Source organism: Rhinichthys klamathensis, unplaced genomic scaffold (genome assembly GCF_029890125.1).
Source record: "Rhinichthys klamathensis goyatoka isolate OS25496 unplaced genomic scaffold, OSU_Roscu_1.1 h1tg000420l_1, whole genome shotgun sequence".
Taxonomy (NCBI): Eukaryota; Metazoa; Chordata; class Actinopteri; order Cypriniformes; family Leuciscidae; genus Rhinichthys; species Rhinichthys klamathensis.
The window spans coordinates 374,434-401,450 of NW_026606918.1; the positions used below are offsets into that span (position 1 = coordinate 374,434).

Here is a 27,017-nt window from a genome sequence, read left to right on the forward strand (position 1 = left end):
GGTTGACTTTGCCATCAAAAGAATAGAGGAGCTAAATAACAATTAGACATTCGACCTAAATTATCATAGTAGCACAAATTGCTTTCATTTATTTATGACATCATACCCTTGGGCGACAGTCACATCGGCAGATTCCTCTATAGCTGTTGTCTGTGTTGCATATCGTGTACATGAATGAGGGGGTGGAGGCATCAAGATAAGGGTGTGATCCTTATGGGTAGGGGCGTGTTTGTTTTGGTGATTTCAAATATCAACAGCGTTTACCAGAAATCGCTTACTGCACCTTTAAAAGGCAATCTAAATTAAACTCACCTCCAATTTAGGGAAGCTGACTCCCACAAGGAAGTTGGCTGTCCAGTTGGAGCATCCTGCAACGGCCATGGCAGCAGGACGTGGCCCCTGGGAGAACAGTTCAGCCACTATGAACCAGGGAATAGGTCCAGGGCCCATCTCGAACATGGCAACAAAGCCAAAGACTGCAGCAATGCTGAGGTAGCGTAGAGACTCAATGTCCTTCTGCTCAGGGACAAAGGTAAGAAAACATAGGTATGACATTAACATTCCCATGATGGCCAGATATTAACAGGGCCTGTTTTGAATCTGTAGCAAAATGAAAACAGACAGAAGGACCCACCAATAAGAGAGCGATTGTCATGGCCAAGGCACTGATGGCCATTCCACCCAAACCAATAAGGTGCAAAGTTCTCCGTCCCGCTCTCTCCACCAAGAATAGCTTTTAGAAAAGGATCAAATGAAAGTATTAACACATCACATTTACAATACACATAGATTTCTCATAAAGTTAAATAATTAAATACTTACAGATACTACAGTAAAGACAGTGTTTACTACTCCGGCTCCGATGGTGGCGTAAATGGGCTGAGTCACTCCGGCCGACTCAAAAATACCAGTTGAGTAATAAAATACCTTGGAGAAACAGGAAGAAAAGGCAAAATGGTTAACTAAAGAATGTAAAGTTACAGTAAAATGAGAACACAATTGCATATTAAACATTAATTTTCATTTGAAAGCCACAGTTTTCCATCTTAAAAATATATCTAAATTACGACACATGCTCTCAATGACAAATGCAGAAAAGTGATTTCACGTGTTCATGACCTCAAGGCTAGATTATTGTAATGCTCTACTGGGTGGTTGCCCTGTACGCTTAATAAACAAACTCCAGCTGCGCCAAAACGCAGCAGCTAGAGTCCTTACTAGAACCAGGAAATATGACCGTATTAGCCCGGATCTGTCAACATTGCATTGGCTCCCTATTAAACATCGCATGCATTTTAAAATCTTGCTGATTACTTACAAAATACTAAATGGCTTAGCTCCTCAGTACTTGAGGGAGCTCTGAACACATTATAGTCCTTCACGTCTATTGCGATCTCAAAATTCTGGCCAGTTGATAATATACAAAGAATATCAAAATCAACTGCAGGTGGTAGATCTTTTTCCTATTTAGCAGAATTAGCACCAACACTCTGGAATAGTCTTCCTGGCCTTGTACGGGAGGCAGACACACTCTGTCAGTTTAAATATAGAAACACATCTCTTTAACCTGGCATACACATAACACATTATAAATTTCTATTATTCAATCCCCTGTGAAGGCCTCATCGACATGACAGCCACAGCACAGATCCTCAGCAAATACCACAAGAACCAGACAGGTCGTCCGCACAGACCCTATGGCCAGCTTTGGCTCCATGTCAGCGTGATGAATCGATCTTCAAGCAAAAGGAACTGGATGAATATTTGAATGCTACTGATCCCGATCTGAATTCTGACTTGTGATGCAGCCTGAATCATATTCACACCATGTCCGTTCGTTGGCCAGAGGAGAACTGCCCCCCCGACTGAGCCTGATTTCTCCCAAGTTTTTTTCCCCTCCATTCTGTCACCTGATGGAGTGTGAGATTCTTGCCACTGTCGCCTCTGGCTTGCTTAGTTTAGTTGGGGACACTTAATATTCAAAAATACTATTGATCTGACTGTACTGACGCTGTTGTATGAGAACTGAACTGAGCTGGACGATGACATACTTTTTTTGCAAAACTGCTTTATAGATGAAATGAACTAATTTAATAATGATGATGTTTACAACAGAACTGAATCAACACTGAACTGACTTCAGCTGAACAACAGCCGAAATGCATAATTTTTCTGTTATCACTGTAAAGCTGCTTTGAAACTATCTGTATTGTAAAAAGCGCTATATAAATAAAGTTGACTTGACTTGACTTGACATTTGGCAGTCCAATCAAATAATGAGTTTTAAAGTGGATGTTAAAAATCATGGTCGATATCCCAGATCACTTGTCACACTCGAAATATAATGTAAATTCCAGCACATTCCATTTTGGGATATTGTGGAGTGCTTTGTTTGAAAGTTTAGTAGGACATCCTACTAAAACATTCAAATATTTACTCAGTTCACAAAGTATGCATATTATGAACAATATACACATCCTGTACATTGTTTTATATTCAAAATAGTAGGTAGTATGCAAATGCATTTAAGTAAATTATGTCACTCACAGCATTGATGCCAGAGAGCTGCTGGGACAGCTGCAGCATGACAGCGATGAGTAGAGGCTGGCGGTAAGCAGGAATGCGGAAGAGCTCTGGGATGGTCACCTTCTTCTCCATGGCCATCTTCGCACTCTCTTCCTTCATCTCCTGCATGTCCTTCCCAACATCCTCATAACCACGGAGACGCACCAGTGCTGGGGGACAACATAATGGAGGTTTGGTGACTTACCATAGAAATCTAATCTTTCTATTTATTCCTGTGATGGTAAAGCTGAATTTTCAGCAGCCATTATTCCAGTGTTCAGTGTTACATGATCCTACAGAAATCATTCTAATATGATGATTTAATGCCCAGGAAACATTTCATATTATCAGTTTTGAAAACAGTTGTGCTGCTTAATATTTTTGTGGAAACAATGAAACGTCTCGGTTACGTATGTAACCCTCGTTCCCTGAGTGACGACGAAATGGGGGTTTCGCTTAGAAGCCTATCACTTTCGAGTGTTAAAAAACGAGCCAATGGCAAAGAAATGCCACGGGTCTGCGGAATTTGCATAGCGTAACTCCGCCCCACCTCGTGGGTATATAAGGAAGAACGCTGGCAGAATGCAGACATGTTTCCCTGCTGAGGAGCCAAGACTGAGCTTGGCGTTCCTGCGGAACAGCGAAGGTGGAAGGAAGACGTAACGTCTCCGTTCCCTACTCAGGAAACGAGGGTTACATACCGTATTTTCCGCACTATTAGTGCACCGGATTATAAGGCGCACCTTCAATGAATGACCTATTTTAGAACATTTTTCATATATAGGGCGCACCGGATTATAAGGCGCATAAGATACTGCAGTCAAACGTTTGACTGGGTTTGCGTTATGCATCCACTAGATGTGCTAAAGGGAATATCAACAAAACAGTCAGACAAAGTCAAACTTTATTAAGCATTCTGACAACTCCGTTCACTCCCATGTCGTTGTTCAAACGTTAAAGGAGAACTCCGGTCAATTTTAACATTGAGCTCATTTTTTTGTAAATTTGGAGTGCTGTCAGTACAGATAACAACGACAAAAACCGACCGTGTTATCCTCTTTTTAAAATTCGCACCCTGTTGATTTAAACGGGGCAAGTTTTAAACCTACTTTTAGCCTCTTAACAACCTTAATGTGTCATTACAAGTGCACAGCCATGTGAGTGAACACGGTGAATCTGACTGCAGTAAATGTGAAAGATATGAATAAAAATTATGTTTATTCAGCCAGCTCACATACCCGTATTTTCTTCTGTCGAAGTCCACAGTAGTCGATTGTCGAGTGCGCGCGCGCGATCATTGGTAACTAAGCAACAGTGGAGACTCAGACTGTCAGCTGTCAGCCGATGACGGTGCTGTGTGGTGTTCTGAGAATATCAGCTCAAATGGATAGTTCATCCAAATCAGATGTTGAACACACGGAGGAGGTTTGATCGCGCGCGCGAACTCGACAATGTGGACATAACAGCTAATCTGGTACTGTGGACATCGACCGAAAACAGGAAGTAAATGCGGGTATGTGGGCTGGCTGAATAAAGAGATTATTCCTGCTTTCGTGAAAGCTCGGATCACAGTTGAGACTGATATATCAGCCCAGGCATCCACGATCCATTGGCAGATAGTGGCGTAAGTCGCCCGGCGCTGTCTCCCCGTCTTGGTGAACGTGTGTTCACCATCCATATATAAGGCGCTCCGGATTATAAGGCGCACTGTCGTTTTTTGAGAAAATTAAAGGCTTTTAAGTGCGCCTTATAGTGCGGAAAATACGGTACGTAACCGAGACGTTCCCTTTCGTAGTCAGGAGTTACGTCGAATGGCGACGAAATGGGGGTACCAGTCTAATCACGCCACCTCTCGGCTGTCTTCCAGTGCCCTGCGTAAGTGTGAGCTCCCTGTCGTGAGACTGGCACGGACGAAGGACTCCCACTTAACACAGGATTACCAAGATACACTGGGAAGCATATCTCAGTAGAGATAAGCAACCATGCCCGCCCGAAGGGAGGTCTTAGGAATACACGTATGGCCCGAGAGGGGGTAGCATACGGAAGAACACTGGAGTGTCCAGCCAGTAGGGTGGAATCTTTCAACTCCAGGAGTGGCAAGGTGGTTTGCAGAGGGAAAGACACATGCTCAAGGAGGCTTACAGTGGAAATACACACGTGGGGGTCACCCAGTGGGGGGACCATGCACATGGAGGCACCTAGCCAACTGCGAAAGCTGCCGGGGGCATAACCTTGGCGTTGAAGTCAACAGTGCGGGAGGAACTTAGGGCTTCTCGGGGAAACTCAACTGAGGAGAATGTCGCACGTATCCAGTCCGTGAAGTGGAATGGCGAGCAAGCGAAGACACCTGAGCGGATCCTGGTTACTGGCTAGTTGAAGCGAGTACACGAGAGGACTGAGTTCCACTGAGCTCCACTAAAACCACTGAGAGGTCCCAAGAGGGTACGAGAGGAGGACGGGAAGGATTCAGTCTCCTCGCTCCTCTCAAGAACCTGATGACCAGGTCGTGCTTCCCAATGGACTTACCCTTAACTGCAACATGATGTGCGGCGATAGCGGCAACATAAACTTTCAGGGTGGAGGGAGACAGCCTTCGCTCCAACCCTTCTTGCAGGAAGAAAATCACGACACTGATCATGCATATCGTGGGGTCTTCTCGGTGAGAAGAGCACCAGTTGACGAAGAGGTTCCACTTCAATGCATAGGCATGTCTCGTGGACGATTCTCTAGCGCAAGTGATGGAAGCCACCACCGCTAGTGGTAGGGTACTCAAACCTACCTCGTCCCGTCCAGGAGCTACACGCGTGGAAGTTCCAAAGATCGGGTTGAGGGTGCCATAGGGTGCCCTGTACCTGAGAAAGTTGGTCCTTCCTCAGAGGAATTGGCCAGGGAGGTGCTGTCGCGAGGAGTACAAGTTCGGAGAACCAGGTCCGGGTGAGTCGGTGGGGCGCAACCAAAATGACCTGCTCCTCGTCCTCCCTGATCTAGCACAGGGTCTGTGCGAGAAGGCTCACTGGGGAAAACGCATACTTGCGGAGGCCCTGCGGCCAGCTGAGCGCCAGTGCATCCGTGCCGAGCGTGCCCTCAGTCAGGGAATAAAACAGGCTGCAATGGGAAGAGTCGTGGGAGGCAAACAGATCTACCTGAGCGTCCCCGAACTGTTCCCAAATCAGCTGAACCGACTGGGGATGGAGTCGCCATTCGCCGGAGAGAGGCTGAATCCGTGAGAGCTCGTCGGCTGCACAGTTCAGGTCTCCTGGAATGTAAATAGTATGAAGCGACCTCAGATGCTTCTGACTCCATAAGAGGAGGTGGCGAGCGAGTTGCAACATATGGCGGGAGCGTAGACCACCCTGACGGTTGATGTACGCTACTGACGCGGTATTGTCTGGACGGACTAGTACGTGCTGGTCTTAGTGCAACACATGGAAGCGGTGCAGAGCCAATTGTACTGCCAGCAACTTCAGGCAACTGACATGCAGAAGGCGCTGGGGTCCTGTCTAGGAGCCCGCGGCAGCATGTAAACTGTACATGGCACCCCAACCCGTGGTGGAGGCATCTGTTGAGACAACAACATGCCTGGAAACTCATTCTAGGGGCACACCGGTCGATCGCTGTAAACTGGCCAGCGGCAAGGAGAGTTTCTCCCCCGGCCCTCCACCAGGGGAAGGAGTGGCCCTGCTACCACCTCCTTGGCAGAACTATAGGCCATCTCTGAGCTGTCCGCATCAGTAAGCGGACTGGGGCGCCTTCTTGCGACCACCTCCGCGGCGCGGCCCGGTAAAGGCTGCTGCTGGGGCCGAGCGGGAGGGATGGAAGTCGCAGGGGGGCGCCCTCGGCGGCGAACAGACTGAGTGAACTGAGTCGGCGGCTGGGTGGCGGCAGCAGCTGGCCGCCGGGGCAGTATGTGCTTAATAGCCTCAGTCTGTCTCTGGGCGGCCGAGAACTTTTGGGCGAAGTCCTTGACCGCGCCGCCGAAAAGGCCTGCCTGGGATATAGGGGAGTCGAGGAGACGTGTCCGGTCGGCATCCAGCATATCGGCCAGGTTAAGGCAGAGGTGTCTTTCCTGGACCATAGCTGTGGACATCACCTGACCAAGGGAGCGTGCGGTCACCTTCGTCGCTCGGAGAGCAAGGTCGGTGGCGGTCCGCAGCTCATCAAAGAGCTCTTGGTCAGCTCTGCCCTCGTGCATGTCCCTGAGCATCCTGGCCTGGTAGACCTGGAGGATGGCCATGGCATGCAGTGAGGCGGCGGCCTGCCCCGCAGCTCTGTAGGAATTGGCCACCAAGGTAGACGAAAACCTACAGGCTTTGGAGTGGTGCTTTGGGTCACCACGCCACATCGAAGCACTCTGCGGACACAGTTGCATCGCAACAGAGCGTTCGACAGGTGGAACCCCAGTGTACCCTTTCCTCATCAAGGGCAGAGAAGGCGGAGGAGGTCGCCAAGCGATCACGGGAAGACAACGGGGACTTCCAGGAGCTCGTGACCTCCTCATGCACTTCCGGGAAGAAAGGAACTGGGGGGTGCGCTGACGAGAGTCAGCGCGTGCAGCCCCCAAGAACCAATCATCCAACCGCGAGCGTTCAGGAGAGGGTGGAGAGTACCACGCTAACCCGACACTCGTGGTGGCCCGGGAAAGCATAGCTGTCAGTTCCGGGTCGGACTCGGACAATGCCGCGACCCCGGGGGCGGCAGCACATCCGAATCCTCATCCACAGAAAATACCAGCTCGCCTTGTGATTCGGCGATCGACATCGCCTCATCATCTGGAGCACCGAATGAGACACGAGGCACATCCGAAGACGGCCCCGCGGCTGCACTCGAGGTGCTCGGGTTGCTGCACTAGAGAGGGGGGTGTGGCCCGAGGACACATCGTCGGGACAGAGTTCCACACCATAACCCTCTGATCACCCTGGCCACCAACCGAAGTACCAGCTCTCGAGGAGGGGGTAGAAAGGGGTGTGGCAGAGGGGACTCTACCTTTAATAAGGTCACGGAGTCTCGATCTTAGCACAGCGATGGTCATGTTCCCGCAGTGAAAACATGACTCATCCATGAAAGCTGCCTTTGCGTGTTCTAAGCTCAAACACGCAAGACAACGATCATGCCCATCAGATAATGAGACGGAACGACCGCACCCAGAAATACACGGGCGAAACATCTTGAAAAAGACGTGCCCGTACAAGCTCTTTTGTGAAAGGACGCTCAGCAGCCTGTGCTGAAGCGGCCAGGGAGAAACACACACGCTGAATGCAGACCACTGCACAGATCAGCAGGCAGGAATGTGAAACTCGCTGGAAATCGCCTTTGCACCAACACAGACTGGAGAGCTGCTCGTCTCAAAGGATACTCGATGACACTCAGAGAGTATTCAGGCTGTAGGAGTAAAGAGGACCTCTTGGCTCCAAAGCAGAAACATGTCTGCATTCTGCCAGCATTCTTCCTTATATACCCAAGAGGTGGGGCGGAGTTATGCAATGCAAATTCCGCAGACCCATGGCATTTCTTTGCCATTGGCTCGTTTTTTAACACTCGAAGGTGATAGGCTTCTAAGCGAAACCCCCATTTCGTCGTCATTTCGACGTAACTCGAAGTGACTACGAAAGGGAACACTTGTTACCAGGCTAGTTTAGTGAGTCCGCTAGAATAGGTGTTGTGTCTTTTCTTCTTAGCAAGCAATAATAACCACTGATGACTTTCATTAAAATAAAATAAACTGTTTACTGAAGTTTTGTGCAGTATTATGCAGGGATGCAGTGCACACACATTGAAAAGTCACATCTTTCTCTTTTCTTTTCTTTTCTTTTCTTTTCTTCTTTTCTTTTCTTTACTGCACACTCTCACTCTCCCACTAAGCATTATGGGTAATTTATTCTTAAAGCTGAACAACATCATAAATGGCAATGGCACTGGTTCTATTATTATTGAAGACAATTAATTAAACATTCCATTATTACTATTATTACTCTAATTAATTCATAACAATATGAGGTGAGAACATTAGATTCACAACAAATTATATCAATGAAGTTTATGAAAAAGTAATGTCAGTATCTACTGCCAAAACAAAACAAAGCATAACAAAACATTGCAATGCCAGTTCTTCTAACATGAATTTTGAATTCAGAAAAGTGAATGAGTTATTCTCTAATAGTCTGCATCTTAAATGTTTTTTGGTAAACACATTACTGAATGTCCTAAAAATGGTAGGTGGGATGTGGTAATGTTTTTACAATGTTGGGGAAATGATAAATGACATAACAACGTTTGTACAACATAATGAAAATACACATTTGTTATTTAGCAAAACATGTTGTATTAAAAATGTAGGTAAAAACAAAAATGGCTTAAAGCTATAGTGTGTCATTTCTGCACCACCTAGCATAACAAAACATATTTGCAAAGACAGTGATTGTTTTTAACCCTCTGGGTCTGCAATCACGCCGGCGTGATCTGCTCGCTTTTTTTCTTATCAGTGCAAAAGAGACTCAAATAACTCAGTCGATTTTTGTCATACAGGCAAATGTTATACATCAATCGATCCTGTTAAGTTTCTATTTTTTTTGTGGATACTCACAATAAAAACAAAGTGTTGTGCTTTTCACCAAATAAAGAAAAACAAACATGATGCGAGTTCTGCGTTCTCTCTGTCAGTGAAGTCCATTCTGAAACGCGTCCTAAGATTAACTGTAACTCCGCGATTACTTGTCACACAGGCACGAGAGATTTTTCTTTATGAAGCTTGAATTCTCTTCTTTTAAATGAAGTAATTTATATAAAAAACAAATATTCTCAGTTTATGCAATCTGTATGAAAAGAGAGTGCTGTCAGTATTTTTTCCCCAGCTCATTACACTTCATTACGCGTTAATCTGACACGCCCACGGAGGACGCGCGCTATTCAAACGCAAATGTCGGCAAGCCATGACAATGCCCACATCAGCCGTTCCACCCATAGACAGTAAAAGAAATGGACAGAGCGATCTCATTGGAACTCAGTTGAGACAGTTGAAGCCCACTTTTAGCGATTTTTGAGAACTTCCGTTCCTGACGCGCAGACTCAGACCGACTCAAACTAAGCTTGATGACGTGAGCAACCTGTCTGACAGACGTTAATCTTCTAGTAGCTGTGCGTGAAAACTGCCAACGTTAATCTGGCAGAGACGGGGAACTTGAGCAAAGAGTTATTTGGCGTGAGTGAGCAGGAGTAAGTATTCCGTTGCTTTTATGGACTCATTATCTATGGGCTTCTCCCTTGACGGGACGTCCCCCCGATTGCCTGCGAGCTTCTCCTCCTGTCTGTACGGTAATTTCTGTACAGCGCGACAAAGAGTCGAGTGGTTATGACGCAATCGTTAGCCTATTTTTACTAAATCTGTTTCTACGGGGCCATAATGTAACATAGAAGGTAATGGAGCCCTTTATACATTGTCGTGTTTCTTTAGAAATAAATAATGGACAAATGGAGTCTTTAAACGCCTCAGATGTAAAGTTATTCGCTGTCAAAGTGACGCCAAAATGAATGGGAGTCAATGGAAATGCTAACGCAAGTGAAGTTCTGCTACAACATGGCGGCACCCGGCCGGCTTCAACTTCCGGTCGATGGATTACCCCCTTGGTTCCACCGCGGCGGTAAAATGTGTGGTGTATTTGCTGCCTTTTACCGCTAAGAGGCGCTACAATCATAGACTATGAAAAGTGTTCGTTTATTCCGGTTTATTCTCTCTAATGCGTAATCTGCTGCCGCACCGCGCTGATTCAGAGCGATTGAAAGCTGGTAGCAGATGAATTCAACAAGTGAAACGTGGTTAAAATAATTCATAATCACAATACTGAAATTAGGCTACTGAAATGTAATTGAATAAATAATGAAAACATTTCAACATAAAACATTGCAATAAAAACATTTAGGCTACATCAATGAGGCTTTACAACTTTAACAGTGTACAGACGGTAGCTCAGTGGTCAACGCAACAACACGAGCTTCGAGGAGCTTCAAACGACCCGAGATCGAATCTCAATGTAGTATAGATGTTGTTAACTGATATTGGCCTACAGCGTTTATATTTTACCACCTTGATGCTTAAATAGCTAACTGTTTATAACTGTTTACTTATTTAAAGTCAAGAGTTTTGTTTAATTATCATTACAACATAAATTTGCTACATTCCTGTAGAACCGCAGCCGCTGCACAAACGACATAAACTGATGAAGGAAGATTGTCAGCCGATTGCATCAGAAAATGAAAATGAAGAAGCTCGTCTTTAGTCTGCTAAATTATTGTGTAATGTAAAAGAACACTAAAATTACTTAAGTTTGAAACCAAGTTCGAACATTTCAAGGTTTAAATAAAGTGTCGGGACAGTTTTTTTTATTTAAAACAGGGTTGCATCGGGTTTAGAGTTTATTTCTTTTGCGATGCAAAATAAGAAACACTAGGCTAATCTTATTATTGCGACATTTTTAATTTGTATTGCCAAAGAAATTACAGCTAAATTAAACAATTAAAACAGTACAAAACGAAAATTGTCCAAAGAAACATAATTAAATTAAAAACATGCGTTTTTCTTTGCCTCTCTCGCGCTGGAACTCTTTTTAACAAATTTATTTAGTCTCCCTCGCTGCGCATGCATGATATGATCAATGCATGATAATTATTTAGCCTTTAATTGTTGCTTCAAAGACACAGCATGCCTTGTTGAATTCACCTTACAATAACTTCAATTACCTTGCCTACATTTGGACACAGATTTATCCTTACAATAATTTTGCCTGCTCATCAGGCTGGCTATCCGACACTCTCCATATGAAAGAGGAACATTAACACCTTTGTCCAGCAACTGTCCCTCCAACCCCCCACAGGCTATCGGAGTCTGAGGCTGACTTAACACAAAGAGAAGTCGCAATTCACACTTAAATCGCTATTCTAGACAGTGTTGATAATGAAGGAATTAAATGATTTAAGTTACATGTAGCCTAGTGATATTTCTGTCATAAAAGTTTATTACTAAATATTTCATTATTTCAATAATTAATGAAATAAAACTGGTTTGGGGCAGCTTTTTCCAAGCAAAACTAAATATAATCTGAAAAAACGCTTGTTAATTTGTTGTCATGAACAAAATGTTCAACTTAATATTAAAGTCTACAGGGATCTTTGGATCCTTACAACCAGGCATGCAATTTGTGAATTAAGTTTTTATTTTATTTTGTATTCAAATAAATATCGAAACACGGTGCTTCGTGGTAATGCTGCTAAATTAAATAACATTTATAGAATAAATATGAACTTAAATGAAACAATATCGCAACATTTCGACAAATACATTATTATGTTTTTACATTTTAATTCAGGGCGATTTAGCCTACATTTAATTAGAGCGAGATTTTCACCCTTGTCTTGTCATTTTCTCATTGGGAAGCGCATGTTTGAGTAGATCCTCTGTACCTCTCGTTTTCATATGGATTAGCCTACATAATCAGATAACATTTATTAGCCTAAATATTTAGACATTTAAATTCTTTAGACATAGCCGATTTCTTATCGTGACTGAGCTGAAGTGGCTTTCGGTTCATTTTTGTGACGCGCAGTTCCCGGAGACAGAGAGGACAGATATACTGTTTTTGTCGTTAGCCTAATATGAATACAAGTTTACAGTTTTGAACGATGTAAGCTACTCTACTCTTATCTGTATGACCAAAAAATTACGGAGTCGCCTATTAAGTTATTTTAGCTGTAATAATGAGATAAATAAATTAATCTAAATGAACGCGCCGCCGCGTTTGTCGAACACTAACTCACGATGCCAGAATAAAACCCGACTTTAGAAAAATGCATAGGGCCACTCGGCGTGGTGTGCCAAAACACTTAATTATAAACTTCAATATTTCATTCAAAATAATCTCAACACGCTTTGTGAAATTTTGAAAAGCCGTGCATGCATTCAGGCCACTGGAACTAATGAACAACTGAAACGCTGGCTTTGATTTTATTGTTTGTCGTTTAAACGTGCCTGTTGCATATCTCTATTTTATATATTTGATATTGGTGAAGTAGCCTATAGCATTGATTAGCTGTGGAGAGAGGGGTGTGGGGATTAAACTAATTCAGCAGAAGTAGGGATTTTTAGACCAGAAGGAAATCCCAGTCCCCCCTGGCAAATCACACTTTACTTAAAACCATGTTTTTAAAAACTCTAGGTTGTATAGGGAACAGACCTCTCTGCCATGCGCGCGCACGGTTTGGAGCACAATATCTGTCTTGCATGCACGCTCGCTCTAGATAGATTACGGGATATTTTAACTGATTCGCGGTATAACTAGTCGATCACGAGTGGCTCAACAGGTAGATCTATAGATAAACTATATCTTTCAGGAATTTGACCGACCGGGTTGACACTTCAGCGTGAGAAATCGGGGGTGTGGCGTGAGAGCCTGGAATAAAAAAAAAATATATATATAGCCTATATAAAAAAAAACTGTATGGTGTAACAGAGTTTTAGAGCTAGACAAATCTCTCTGCAATAATAAATATAAAATTTACAGCAGACCTTGTATGTGCGGGATTTGAACCTGTGTCATCTTGATGATGAACCGTAAGTTCTACCGCTCGGCTATGAATTTTGTTACTGAGAAATATCCAAACGTTTGATTCTCACATGAGCGAGAAAACGTTTTGTCTTTAGCCTGTGAGTGTAGGCCTACTGTCAGGGTCTTGCTCTGGCAGCTTTGTCTGTGTTGTCTTTGTTTCATGTCTCTATGTTTGTGTTGTGCTTGAACATATGGTTGTGTTTGTGTTGGCCATGTGCTCCTCTGTTCCTGCCTCCTTGTTTCCCTGTACCACGCCCTCTTGTCTAGTTGAGTCCTCGTTTGTCTGAGTGTTGTCACCTGTTCCTCATGTTCTCTGCTCCCTTGTTTCAGTCCTCGTTTACGTGAGTGTGTTCACCTGTTCCTTGTCTAAGTGTTCTCACCTGTTACTCTTGTTAACTCCCTTTATGTGTGTGCTCTTTCCCTCATGTGTTGCCAGTTCGTTAGATGTTGTACTACTGTGCTACATAGTTTGTTTCTTGTGACTAAAGTCTACAGTGTTTTATTTGTAGAAGTATTTTGTTCTTTAGTTCTGCCATCGGTCCTGTCTGTCTTGTCTTCTGTGTCTCTAGTTCCAGTCCTGCTAGCAGAGTGTCCCTGACTGCTTACACTCTTGGCTTTGGAGGAAGCCTGGTGCTGAGCCTGAGATCCCTGAGTGCCTTGCTGGAGTACTTACAAGTTCCTGTCTGGCTACTGCTTGTATTCTGAGGTCTCATTCTGCTCTGCCATTTCTACTCTCCAGCTTCCAGTCATCTTGCTAGTTACAAGTGCTGCTCGGCTAGTTACTACGGCTGTCATTGTGTCTCATCCCTGCCTATTGTTTGGACTGTTCACCTCTCCCAACACATCCTGTCTTCTGTCTACTGTTTGTCAATAAAACCTGTTAACACTTGTTCTGCATTTGAGTCCTCCTTCATAGACCCGTGACAGAACGAACTGGCCAGTTCAGGACTCAGCAGAATGAGCATCAAGATCCTGCCACCTGCTAACATCCAGGAGAGAATGTCTCGTCATCGTGGTCTCACTGCTCTTCGCCAGGATGGCTTTGAGGTGGGGGGTTTTGCCCAATTCTTTTGGACCATGTCTGTGGGGCTAGATTATAATGACGCTGCTCTCAAGGACATTTTTAACTCCTGCTTGGATGACCCCCTGCCTGCATGGGAGATGGATTCTCTCAGGATTCTGGATTTCTGGGGTTTCTCTAGGTACCTTGGTAATCGCTGTAAGTGGGGAATGCCGCCCAGTCCACCGGAATCTGCTTTCAACAACCACCCTGCTCTTCCTCGCCTGTCTCGTCACATTTATGATCCTCCTCTGGCTTCCACTAAGAAACTAAGATTCAGACGGAATAGGACAGTTCAGTCCACCACAGCTACCCCAGAGTCAGTCAAACCAATCACCATCATCTCTCAGGCATCCAGGTCAGTCCCAGTCACGTCATTTTCTGTTATTCAAGACCCAGTCAAGTCAACCGCTGTCATCTCTCAGACAATTAAGGCAGTTCCAGCCACCTCTGAGTCTGCTGACTTAACCTCTGTTTTCCCAGTAACTACCCAGAGTGTTCCTGTTACTTCTGAGTCTGCTAGGTCTGTTTCAGTCACTGCTGAGTCGACGGTCACTGCTATTCTGCCTGGTTTGGCTGAGTTAGCTGTAGATACTACAGAGGCTGTCCAGCACACAGTATCAGCCCGTCGGAGGAAGAAGAGAAAGGCCTGTGCAGAACAGTCTACAATTCTCCATTCTCAAGCTCCAGGTCCAGTGGTTCCTGAGGTATCAATTCCAGTAGAACCATTTTCTAAGCCATTGACTAGTAATGTCATTCCCTCAGAGACAATTTCTCCCAGTCCTGTCATGTTCACAGAGGTAATTCCCAAGCTGCCTGTTGTCATTGCCGCAGAGGCCTTCTCTGAATGTCTTACAAGTCTTGTCAAGTCCCTAGACATTTCTGCCAAGCCTGTCAAGACTGCAGAATGCGAGCCCGCTGCTGTGAAGGCGGTCCCCGAGCCCGCTGCTGTGAAGGCGGTCCCCGAGCCCGCTGCTGTGAAGGCGGTCCCCGAGCCCGCTGCTGTGAAGGCGGTCCCCGAGCCCGCTGCTGTGAAGGCGGTCCCCGAGCCCGCTGCTGTGAAGGCGGTCCCCGAGCCCGCTGCTGTGAAGGCGGTCCCCGAGCCCGCTGCTGTGAAGGCGGTCCCCGAGCCCGCTGCTGTGAAGGCGGTCCCCGAGCCCGCTGCTGTGAAGGCGGTCCCCGAGCCCGCTGCTGTGAAGGCGGTCCCCGAGCCCGCTGCTGTGAAGGCGGTCCCCGAGCCCGCTGCTGTGAGCGTTGCTCCAGAGAGCGCAGTCCCAGAGCACGCTAATGAGTCAGTCTCCGAGCAAGCCAGCGCTGCCCAGGAGGGCGCTCACGAGTCAGTCCCAGAGCACGTCAGTGCAGCCCAGGAGGGCGCTCCTGAGTCAGTCCCTGTACCTGATTCCAAGACCTTCACCAATCCTGCTAGTCATGTCTTTGCCCCCAAGTCTGTCAAGCCCAGTTGGAAGTCCAGACCAGTTAGACCAGTTCCTGTGTCCAAGAGTACCTCCTATCAAGTTCCCATTCCTCCCGTCTCACCCTCTGCGTTTCCTGGTTATGGTTCCCCTAAGCCGGCACCTCCTTTGTCAGCCTTGAACTTTTTACCCGGTTCTGTTCCCACCCGCCCCATCCCTCCCTCTGTGTTTCCTGGTCAGTTTGGGACTTCTATGTTTATGCCCCACCTGGAGGTGTCCATTAGATGGGGGGTACTGTCAGGGTCTTGCTCTGGCAGCTTTGTCTGTGTTGTCTTTGTTTCATGTCTCTATGTTTGTGTTGTGCTTGAACATATGGTTGTGTTTGTGTTGGCCATGTGCTCCTCTGTTCCTGCCTCCTTGTTTCCCTGTACCACGCCCTCTTGTCTAGTTGAGTCCTCGTTTGTCTGAGTGTTGTCACCTGTTCCTCATGTTCTCTGCTCCCTTGTTTCAGTCCTCGTTTACGTGAGTGTGTTCACCTGTTCCTTGTCTAAGTGTTCTCACCTGTTACTCTTGTTAACTCCCTTTATGTGTGTGCTCTTTCCCTCATGTGTTGCCAGTTCGTTAGATGTTGTACTACTGTGCTACATAGTTTGTTTCTTGTGACTAAAGTCTACAGTGTTTTATTTGTAGAAGTATTTTGTTCTTTAGTTCTGCCATCGGTCCTGTCTGTCTTGTCTTCTGTGTCTCTAGTTCCAGTCCTGCTAGCAGAGTGTCCCTGACTGCTTACACTCTTGGCTTTGGAGGAAGCCTGGTGCTGAGCCTGAGATCCCTGAGTGCCTTGCTGGAGTACTTACAAGTTCCTGTCTGGCTACTGCTTGTATTCTGAGGTCTCATTCTGCTCTGCCATTTCTACTCTCCAGCTTCCAGTCATCTTGCTAGTTACAAGTGCTGCTCGGCTAGTTACTACGGCTGTCATTGTGTCTCATCCCTGCCTATTCTTTGGACTGTTCACCTCTCCCAACACATCCTGTCTTCTGTCTACTGTTTGTCAATAAAACCTGTTAACACTTGTTCTGCATTTGAGTCCTCCATCATAGACCCGTGACACCTACTTTAGCCTTTTACAGTTTTAAAAGATTATATCTTATCTGTATGACCAACAATTTGTATAGGCTTATTTGGAAATTACCATAACTTGTAGTATTTCATCCTTAGGCTACTGTTAATAGACATTAGCCCCACTTACGTTTTGCTAAATGTCCCTTTGCGCCACCTGGCGGTCATTTCGCGTACGACTTTGAAATGAGACTGGTTTATTTTTACCGCGGTGGATGGCTAAAAATGGTATGTGGATGGCTAAAAGGTGTGACTAAAAATGTGCTTTTGGCTTTAATTTATATTTTGATTGTTTGTATATATATATGTATATATATATACTAATGAGCCTTTCATTCAGGGGTGTCACACAAGAAAGAATGCAAGGACAATATATATATAAATAAATAAATATTTATATACACACATATATATATATATATATATGTGTGTGTGTATATAAATATTTATTTATTTATTTATATATATATTGTCCTTGCATTCTTTCTTGTGTGACACCCCTGAATGAAAGGCTCATTAGTATGCAGTCTGCTCAGGTGAGAACTGCCTAATTATTCATGAGGGGGTTGGGCCGATCCGCCCATCCGCATATTGCCTTTGCAAACAAAAAAATGTTTTTCACAATTTAAAACAATCTATTGTTTTATGTGAATGATTAGGCAGAATGATTTTCAGATCAATTTGAAGCAAATACTCTAGGCGACAACATCCACTAGTCAAAAGTCTTGTGGACAGATATTTAGTATGTTATTTGTGGCCTTATATTAGAAACTTTATTTTTTATTTTTTTCAATAACCACGCATAAACAATATTCTCTCAAAAATACAAACATGTACATGTTGCTCACATATTATGGTAGCCCTGTGTGTGCTATATAGAGTGTAATTTCACCTGTGCCATTAATATGTTTATAAGCAACTGAAAAAAGCACAAATGTCAGAGCATGCCAAAACATCTCAAGGACCCCGAAAACACCTCAGACCCCAGAGGGTTAAACGGTACCTGAAGACTCTCCATTTACCATTGGTTGCCAAACAGAATTTCCAAAAGCTGTGCTACAGTAGCTGGCATCTATTAGTCATTTATGTGCAAAATCATCTGGTGTAAAATAAATCATGTAGTAAATGTGACTATAACGTTTTTTTCCCATCCTGCTCCAGTCAATGATGAGCTGTATATTTTATTCAATAAAGGGCTTCTGTTTAAGCAGATGTTTTAGCTCATTTTGTCACCAGCACATAATTAGCATTAATTGGGAACATAAGGTTAAGTGCATTTGGCACAATACTACTCCCAAAGAAATGAATGCAGTTCAAAAAATATTTTAAGCTCTATCGGTCACTTCCACTGAGAAATATCTTGTTTGCTGAGATATTTTCAATGTTTAGTGCTGATAAAATCGTGCACATGTGGGGTGTTTTTCAAATAAGTATGGCTGCAGCTCAGTGGAGATAAAGCTCATTTGTGATCTCTCTCGTACCTTTGCGGGCCTTTTCTTCCTCATTGAGGTTAATGAGCAGGAAGCGAGGGCTCTCTGGACAGAACGGCAGCAGTATACACTGCAGGATGGCTGGTAGCACGGTTAGAGACAGAAGTAAAGGCCAAAGCTTTTGTGAACCCAGCAGACTCTCCAGCCCAAAGATCTAGATGAAAAATACACAATACAAAAAGTTTAAAAATTTACAAGCATTAAATTAAAACTGATTAAGTTATGATAGCATAAATTAGGCTCGCTAACTGAAATATGAATTGGCAGATTCAACTAGAAGGTTAATATAATGTAAATTAGATGGGATATTTCCTCAAGGTTTTGTTGTGGCACAAACATATAATGAGGCCACAAGGCTCTTGAAATGATTTATACTTTTTTTTTTATAAACCATCTGGTCATGACACACAAAATCAAAAAACTTTTTTCCAGTCTCTTACTAATATGTAATTTAGCAACAAATTAAATTGCTGACATAGAATGCTTTACCTGGGCAATTAAGATGCCCACCACAACACCAAGCTGGTGCAGGGTCCCGAAGGCCCCACGGAGGGGAGTGGGCGACACTTCCCCAACATACATTGGAGTGAGCCCAGTAAAGAGGCCACAGAACAGCCCAATAACCAGCCGACCGGCAATGACCATCTCATAGGAGTAGCAGAGAGTACACAGTCCCATGAGACTCCCACCAATCAGAGCCAAGATATTCACGAGGAACATCGACTTACGTCTGTAGAGAGAACAACAGGCAGACAGGGAGGGAATTCAATTGAATTAGAAACACTAATTCAACAGCAAATACAGGAAATGAGAAAAATGACAGCAAGAAAGAGAGGAACACAATGTTAAGACTTGCACTGTTTTTTTGGTCATAATTTTTGTCTTTGGACGAATATGCCCTTTAGATTTTGTCAATATTCATTGTGCCATATTCATTAATTATATTCCATTTTGCTCTGACTAAAATGACATACTTTTAGTTGACATAAATGTGCAAAATGACAGAATAAAACATGTCAAACTGAAACAGACCAAACTCTAATGAAATATATTTCCATGATGTCAGTTTGTTTTGATTTCTGTTCTTGTCTGTGTTTGGTTAATCGGTCAATTAGTTCAGTTCTGTCTTTCCCCGTCCCCTGCCTGTTTGTTTCCATGGTTACTGTTTTGATTTGAGTTTCAGTTCAGGTGTGTCCCGTTTATTAGTCTCGTTAGGTCCTCTGTTTTCTGTCTATTTAAGCCTTGTGCTGCGTCCCAATTCGCATACTATCCGTCCTAAATAGTATTCGAAAATAGAATTAGTACGTCCCAAATCGTAGTATGTTGAAATGAGTGTCCCAAAGAGACCCGGATGGTTACTATATCCGGTCAGAATCCGAAGTGCAGATCGTTGCACACTCTAACGGCTGATATTGCCCACAAACCATCGCGTGTTGAACGAGGATTCGGTTAGAACTACAAACACGAGTGAAAAGTGTTCAAAAACTACAGACATGGAGGACGCGTGAGTCCGACGGTTATGTAGAGAGGTTTAGATAAAGGGGTTTGAGTGATTAATTATCAGTATCTAACCTGACGAAAATGTATTTATTCAATGTTGTCCACATTATATTGCATCTGCAGCATTGTGAACTTTTGCAAAGATACGTTTAGCCATTAACTTTTAAATGCATTATTATATTCAAATTCCAAACACATGAGGAGAGTCTCGGCATGAAAGACCCATGACTGGCAGATGAACGTGCGACAACAATTCCCTCCGAAATGGTAAGAAGTTATATTAGATTGAATGGAGGATTTTAACTGTGACGAGATGATTGACAGGGCAGTTTACGGTGACAGGATGCACGCGACAGATCTGTCCGTTAAAGATGACGAAGTAGTATGTCCCAAAGCTTGCCTACTCTTTTGCTACACACTCAAAAGTATGTACTTTTTCTTCACAAAAAGAGTACATACTTTTAGGGCGTAGTATAAGTAGGCGAATTGGGACACAGCATTGTGTTCCTTTCAGTTCTTTGTCAGTTCTACGTTGCGTTGAGTTAGTTGTTCTGGGCATTATATTGTGAAGTTTGAGTTTGTTTTTGAATAAAGCTGCTGCACTTAGATCCTGTTTCATCTCTGCTGCAACCACCGTGTAACATATATATATATATATATATATATATATATATATATATATATATATATATATATATATATATATATATATATATATATATATATATATATATATATATAGTAATAATATTCAAACATAACATACTAACATAATACTTATACTAACATACAGTATAAGTAATAGTAATTATTATATTGATATAATAGTATATGTTATTTTAATTAATAGTTTATATATAATAGAATTTTAATAATAATAATAATAATTCATTACATTTATATAGCGCTTTTCTAGGCACTCAAAGCGCTTCACATAGAAGGGGGAATCTCCTCAACCACCACCAATGTGCAGCATCCACTTGGATGATGCGACGGCAGCCATATTGCGCCAGAACGCCCACCACACACCAGCTTACTGGTGGAGAGGAGACAGAGTGATAAAGCCAATTAGTATATAGGGATGATTAGGTGGCCACGATGGACAGAGGCCACTGGGCAAATTTGGCCAGGATGCCAGGGTTACACCCCTACTCTTTCGAAAGACATCCTGGGATTTTTAATGACCACAGAGAGTCAGGGCCTCGGTTTAACGTCTCATCCGAAGGACGGTGCTCTTTGACAGTATAGTGTCCCCGTCACTATACTGGGGCGTTAGGACCCACACAGACCACAGGGAGAGCACCCCCTGCTGGCCTCACTAACACCTCTTCCAGCAGCAACCTGGTTTTCCCAGAAGGTCTCCCATCCAGGTACTAACCAGGCTCAGCCCCGCTTAGCTTCAGTGGGCAACCAGTCTTGGGTTACAGGGTGATATGGCTGCTGGCAATAATTTTATTATTTTCAATGTTTAATATTTTTGTAGGAACAGTGACAACTTTTGACATTGATTTTTTGATTAATAGAAAGTTTAAAAGAACAGCATTTATTTGAAATATTACTTAAAACCCCAATCTTTTGGACGTATGAACGTGGAACTTAAAATTTTGTAATGTATATTATACTTAATAAGTATTAGTTACTGTTTATTGTGTTGTGTTGTGAATTCTTCATGTTTCAGACACTGTTATTACCACAATGCAATGCATATTTTTCATCTCGGTTATCACTGACAAAAACCAAACAATAGGCAAAACCAGGGAGGGTGACAGAGGAGGCCACTGAAAGAAAGCAGAAAAAGAACAATGGCCACTGAGCACACATGAATGCTTGCTTTGAATGTGACTGTTCTGACAATGTGGAAAGCGTATAACCAGACAGGAAGACAGAGGTCAATTCTTCTACTCTGAGTGCCCTCATTTCGTTAAACTGCTTTATTATTTATAAAGCATTTACTGTCCAGTTAAACCACCATTGTGAGTAACTCTGACATACTCTGATGTATTATCTGGCTCAGGATTCCCAGCATAACAACACAAATGGCTACACTTAACTTCTCTGTAAATTTTTGCTACATGTATTGATTCAAATTAAGCAGAGAAGACAAATGATGGAGATAATGTTGACTGGGAAATGTCACAAGCCAGGTTCAAATCCACAATGCCAGCATTAGCGTCATAGTGCAGTGTACTAGAAAAAATGTGTTAAGCACTAAGCCATGGCTCTGACCTCAATGTGTCTTTACAAGTGATTGTAAATCTATATGAGTATTGACACGGAAGAAACCACAAGGTTTAGATTTTTTTTTCTTTAGATTTAAAACCGAGCACAGGACTTCAGAGCACAGGACTTCCACAAAAGATACATCAGGTTCTCACCAAATTTAAATTGGTCAACATTTGCCATTTCACACATTTAATTTCCACTTTCCACTTACCTTCCAAATTTGTTGGCTATGACACCGACACTGAATGATCCCATCATTCCACCCACGCTAAAGATGGCCACAGCAAAACTCCACACAATGGTGCACATGCCTGGTTTGATGGGCTCCCCGTAACGCTCCATCCATGTGGCGTTGAAGAACTCCCGCAATTTCTAAGAGGTTAAAAGGTTCCAATTTAAAATGGTCACTGCATAATTCTCATTTTATCATTTTCATACTTATTACTCCAAAGAAAAGAAAATGAATAAAGAATAAGTACACTACTGTTCAAACGGGGGGTTCACAATACACATTTTGTTCCTTTGACTTCCATTGAAACGTTTGCGTCGGACTGGAAACGCAAGTTTGCGCGAAATGTTTCGCATTTCACTGCGTTCCAAAGTTCAAGTTCGGTGAACTCTGACTTGTCGAATTCGCAGAATTCGTGTGACCAGTAGAAGATAAGATACATCATATGCGTTAAAAAAACGCATGTTTGCAGTAAAGTCGAGTAGATTGCATATTATTAATTTATTACATTTTGAATGTATTACAATTTACGTTGAATTCATGTTCATTAAAAAGATGCCGCAGAGTGTGATGTCATATCATGACCGTTACAGTGTCTGTAGAAATTTTGTGTGCTCAAAATTGAAAGCTGAATATTAGTATTATTATTATTTTTTTTTTTTAAATCTTACTGACCCCAAACTTTTAAACGATTGTGTAGGTGTGTTTGAACATTTGATGGGTACTATACACACACATACACACACTCACTAACCTGTTCTGGTGCATTGATGACTCCTGTGTTGTAGCCAAACTGCAGGGAGCCAATTACAGCCGTTGACAAAGAAAACAGGAGGTAGCATGTTACCTGCTTCTGTAAAACAAGAGAGGACAGTTAGTTCATCATCATTTTAGTTTTACTATTTTATTTTTGACCACCAATTGATTGACACCAATCACACAAATATACAAAAACACACAAAATGATGTCTATAAAAACACAACATTATGCATACATTTATAAAACATTTTAACGACATTAAAAGATGTCATTTTAATCTTGCTTTTTCTTGCGATGTGTGTTTCTGTAAAGTTCTAGTTTACTGGCTATTCACCAAATTCTTTCATTTGACTGATTTCTTTAAAGAGAAAGTAGACACTGCGCACAGCTTAGACTGATGTAGTAAATAAGGGGATGTAAACAAGGTAGCAGCAAACTTCATAATAAAGAGCTCATCTTTATTATCACAAATCAGCCATGTCCTAAAACGCCCTGCCTTCAGCTGTAAGACAATACTGCAAATACACATTTCAGGTTTCTAGGGCAGCAGTGCTGACACTGTGAATTTTGAAGGGCTGTGTGATGCTGAGATGGTCAGACATTCGACACAAATAACCTTAATCCTACAGAAATTGGACTACATCAAAAGGAGTTCATTATTTTTTACCATAACCTGTATAAATACAATGGTGGACCAAGGATATAAGGTCGATGCAGGTCGATGCTTTGTTGCAGGGCTTTTCTTGCACAGCATTTGACCTTTTCTAAGCAATAACAGCTAGATGCAATTGTCTGAAAGAAATTAGATTGAAAATGTAGATCAATAGCATCATTTCCTTAGTTTTAATCGGATCCTATTATTCCTATTACTCGCTCTCCCTCTCTTCCGCACTCATAAAAATACTCTCAAGTCACGATGACTCAGTGAAATACATTTCAAAACAAATGTTATCTGACAAATGCATTCTGAGTCAAACGCTCAATTTGGAAATGTATTAAAGGGTTAGTTCACTCAAAAAGTTCATTTCTGTCATTAATTACTCACCCTCACGTCGTTCCAAACCTGTAAGCCTTTTGTTCATCTTCGGAACACAGATGAAGATCTTTGTGATGAAATCTGAGAGCTTTCCGTCCCTCCATTGACAGCTACGCAACTACCACTTTGACGCTTCAAAAAGTTCATAGAGATCGTAAAATCTAATCCATATGAATCCAATGAGGTTTGTTCTTGTGTGTTACGCAGGTTCGGTTGAGCTTCTCTTTATGTTCGCTGATCAACGTTTATATGTGAATAAAAGCCTAAAAAAATTCAATCTGTTCATCATATCAAATGACCGAGTCTCTTCAGAAAATTTGGAAACCGCTCAATTCATATGGATTAGTTTTACGATCTCTTTATGAACTTTTTGGAGCGTCAAAGTGGTAGTTGCAAAGACTGTTAATGGAGGGACAGAAAGGTGTCAGATTTCATCAAAAAGATCTTCATTTGTGTTCCGAAGATGAACGAAAGTCTTACGGATTTGGAATGGCATGAGAGTAAGTTAGTAAAGGATGACAGAATTGAAATTTTTTGGTGAACAATCCCTTTAAAGGGATACTCCACCCAAAAATGAAAATTCTGTCATCATTTACTCACCCTCAAGTTGTTGCAAACCTGTATGACTTTCTTTCTTCTGCTGAACACAAAGGAAGATATTTTGAAGAACGATTGGAACCAAACGGTTGTTTGGCACCATTGACTTCCATAGTAGAAAAAAAATAAAAATACTATGGAAGTCAATGGTGCCAAAGTTCCAATCGTTCTTCAAAATATCTTCCTTTCTGTTCAGAAGAAGAAAGAAACTCATACAGGTTTGCAACAACTTGACAACTCAAATGATGACAGAATTTTCATTTTTGGGTGGAGTATCCCTTTAAAGAGAGAAAGGTAATGTTACCAGACAACCTTGACATGAAAGTCGTAACATCTGTAGAGAGCTGTGAATAAAAAACATCTAATCTGCTCACAACCTCTTATACTCCAGAATCATTTAATCTGCTGATGTTGTGAGCATTGAGAGGATTTAAATAAACATCCAATTTAAACAACTTCATCACCCACTCTGCCTTTCTCTCTTGGTCTCTCCCAAACATTTACATCTCAATACGTCTTAGCATCAATACCGCTCCCTCGTTGTCATAGCAACATCCTGTTACAGCTGCATTGACATTCCTTTCAACGAGACCGCCCAGCAAACCGCACAACACTGGCAACATACTGGGATTATGCATGACATTGATCACATTGATTAACTTTTGACATACATTCAATGCTGAAACAAAGATCACATGGGCTATTCGAATTTAGCTAAAATAGTTCATCAAAGTCAAGCAAAGCATATGATAGGCACATTCATCAAAGTCATTGCAAGCACATAAAATGATTCCTCGGATGCTACAGTATGACTCACATTATGTTGTGTTTGTATACCATTATATACAAGTAAAATGCATTAATGTCATGTTTGAATACACGCAGAGTTGTAGGAACAGATTATTGTAACGTTACTATCGCAGGACTAACCTTCTCCCCCTCCATCGTGCCAGAGTGGAAACGTCCAAGATTGATGAATTCCGCGTGGACGTGAGGTTTGGCACACAATCTCCTTGTACCCGAAATGCGATGCTGTTCGTGACTATTTTGCCTGTAAAAAACGCAAAAATAGTAACGTTACAACTTTTGTAAATTTGCGTCCTTCAAGCAGTGTGAGAATTATATAGCTAGCACTACGACTTTTTAGACAATTTTGCGCATCATCTCGCGCAACATTAGCGCTCCTAGCACAGTTTAGTAGCCTAAGTATGATACTTAAAGTATCCTACATATATTTTAAACAAAACACAAAAGTTGTAGATACATATAAGCGTATGGGATATTAAAATGTAGGCCATATAATGACAGTTATGTTTTTGCCAATATTCTATTCCGAATAAAACTACAACAAGCGCTCGGTTACTGTGTTGCCATAGTTACTTTAAGCAAACTTATAAACTTTTGTGATCAAATAAATGTCTGAAAACCGTTTTGGAAGGAATGTGTGTGTAAAAATATGTAGCCTGCATGTAAAAGAAGAATATATTCTTTCTTGACCCTTCCCCCAAACCTTGTGTGATGACCCCGCAAGCCCCTTTATCCTTGCAAAAACGCAAAATAAATAAATAAATAAAAAGGTAACAAAAAATCCTATCTGGTTACACTGTTGTTCAACAGGTGCTCCTGCACATTGCTGACGCCACTTTTGGATAAGTGGGTTTGGTCATGTTCTTAACCTCAGCCCTGTTTTTTTTTTAACATTAAACATTTTACAAGTGTAACATAATTATTTTCGTAATATTCACAGTAAATCTGTTTTGTTTGACATAATATTTTATATATATATATATATTTTAAAACGACCAATTTTATCAATAATTTCAGCCCCACGTACAGGTCTCATACATGATCCCGCTGCATTGTAATATTTTACAATTCACTACATGTTGTGCTACTATGGTAATTCACATGCTATTTAAATATACTATTTAAATGTATATCATCAATTGAGGATGCCTTACCGTGTTTCTCGTGCGTCGTGACCACCCGTTTGCGTGCACGTATCCCGGTGACCCACTGGCACTGACTGAAGTCTAGTGAAATACCGCACTGTCAAGGATGTATTCTTTAATTCGTCACACGTAGCAAGTAGGCTACACGACCAACCGCACGTTTCTTCTTTGACGAAATACCGGCGGTTGAGCACGTAAACCCACGTCCACGCCCCTTATTTATCCACGACGCGTATTCCGCATCACGCCTTGTGACTATGCTTGTGACAGCTGTTCCGTCATAGCGCCTCGTGATGCGGGAATACCTTATTCGGCAAGGTTGGCTAGGATGCGAATTGTGCTCGTGGGGTGGGACTAAGCGCATCCGATACCCACCGCCCATGATGCTCTGCGCGGGTGACCTTGATAGAGCATCAGCTGATGGGTGCTACCAAATGGATGCAGCGCCGGGTACCACAAACTCCAAAGGATGCAGGGACGAGGCT

General features: G+C 42.7%; 1 protein-coding gene and 1 pseudogene across 1 annotated transcript in view; both read right to left on the reverse strand.

The window, feature by feature from the left end:
- Positions 1-26,759, reverse strand: part of slc2a3a (solute carrier family 2 member 3a) — a 33,670-nt gene extending 6,911 nt beyond the window's left edge. Inside the window, exons 1-10 of the mRNA XM_056235356.1 lie at positions 26,542-26,759; positions 25,511-25,631; positions 22,942-23,040; positions 22,170-22,330; positions 18,725-18,965; positions 18,227-18,389; positions 2,548-2,735; positions 823-927; positions 635-733; positions 313-516 (exon numbers count right to left, since the gene is read on the reverse strand). Of these exons, the coding sequence (XP_056091331.1) occupies positions 313-516; positions 635-733; positions 823-927; positions 2,548-2,735; positions 18,227-18,389; positions 18,725-18,965; positions 22,170-22,330; positions 22,942-23,040; positions 25,511-25,525 (1,275 nt within the window). The 5' untranslated portion in view covers positions 25,526-25,631; positions 26,542-26,759. The remainder of the gene's footprint in view (positions 1-312; positions 517-634; positions 734-822; positions 928-2,547; positions 2,736-18,226; positions 18,390-18,724; positions 18,966-22,169; positions 22,331-22,941; positions 23,041-25,510; positions 25,632-26,541) is intronic.
- On the reverse strand, positions 21,064-21,180 carry LOC130070835 (5S ribosomal RNA; annotated as a pseudogene).
- Positions 26,760-27,017: the final 258 nt, after the last annotated feature.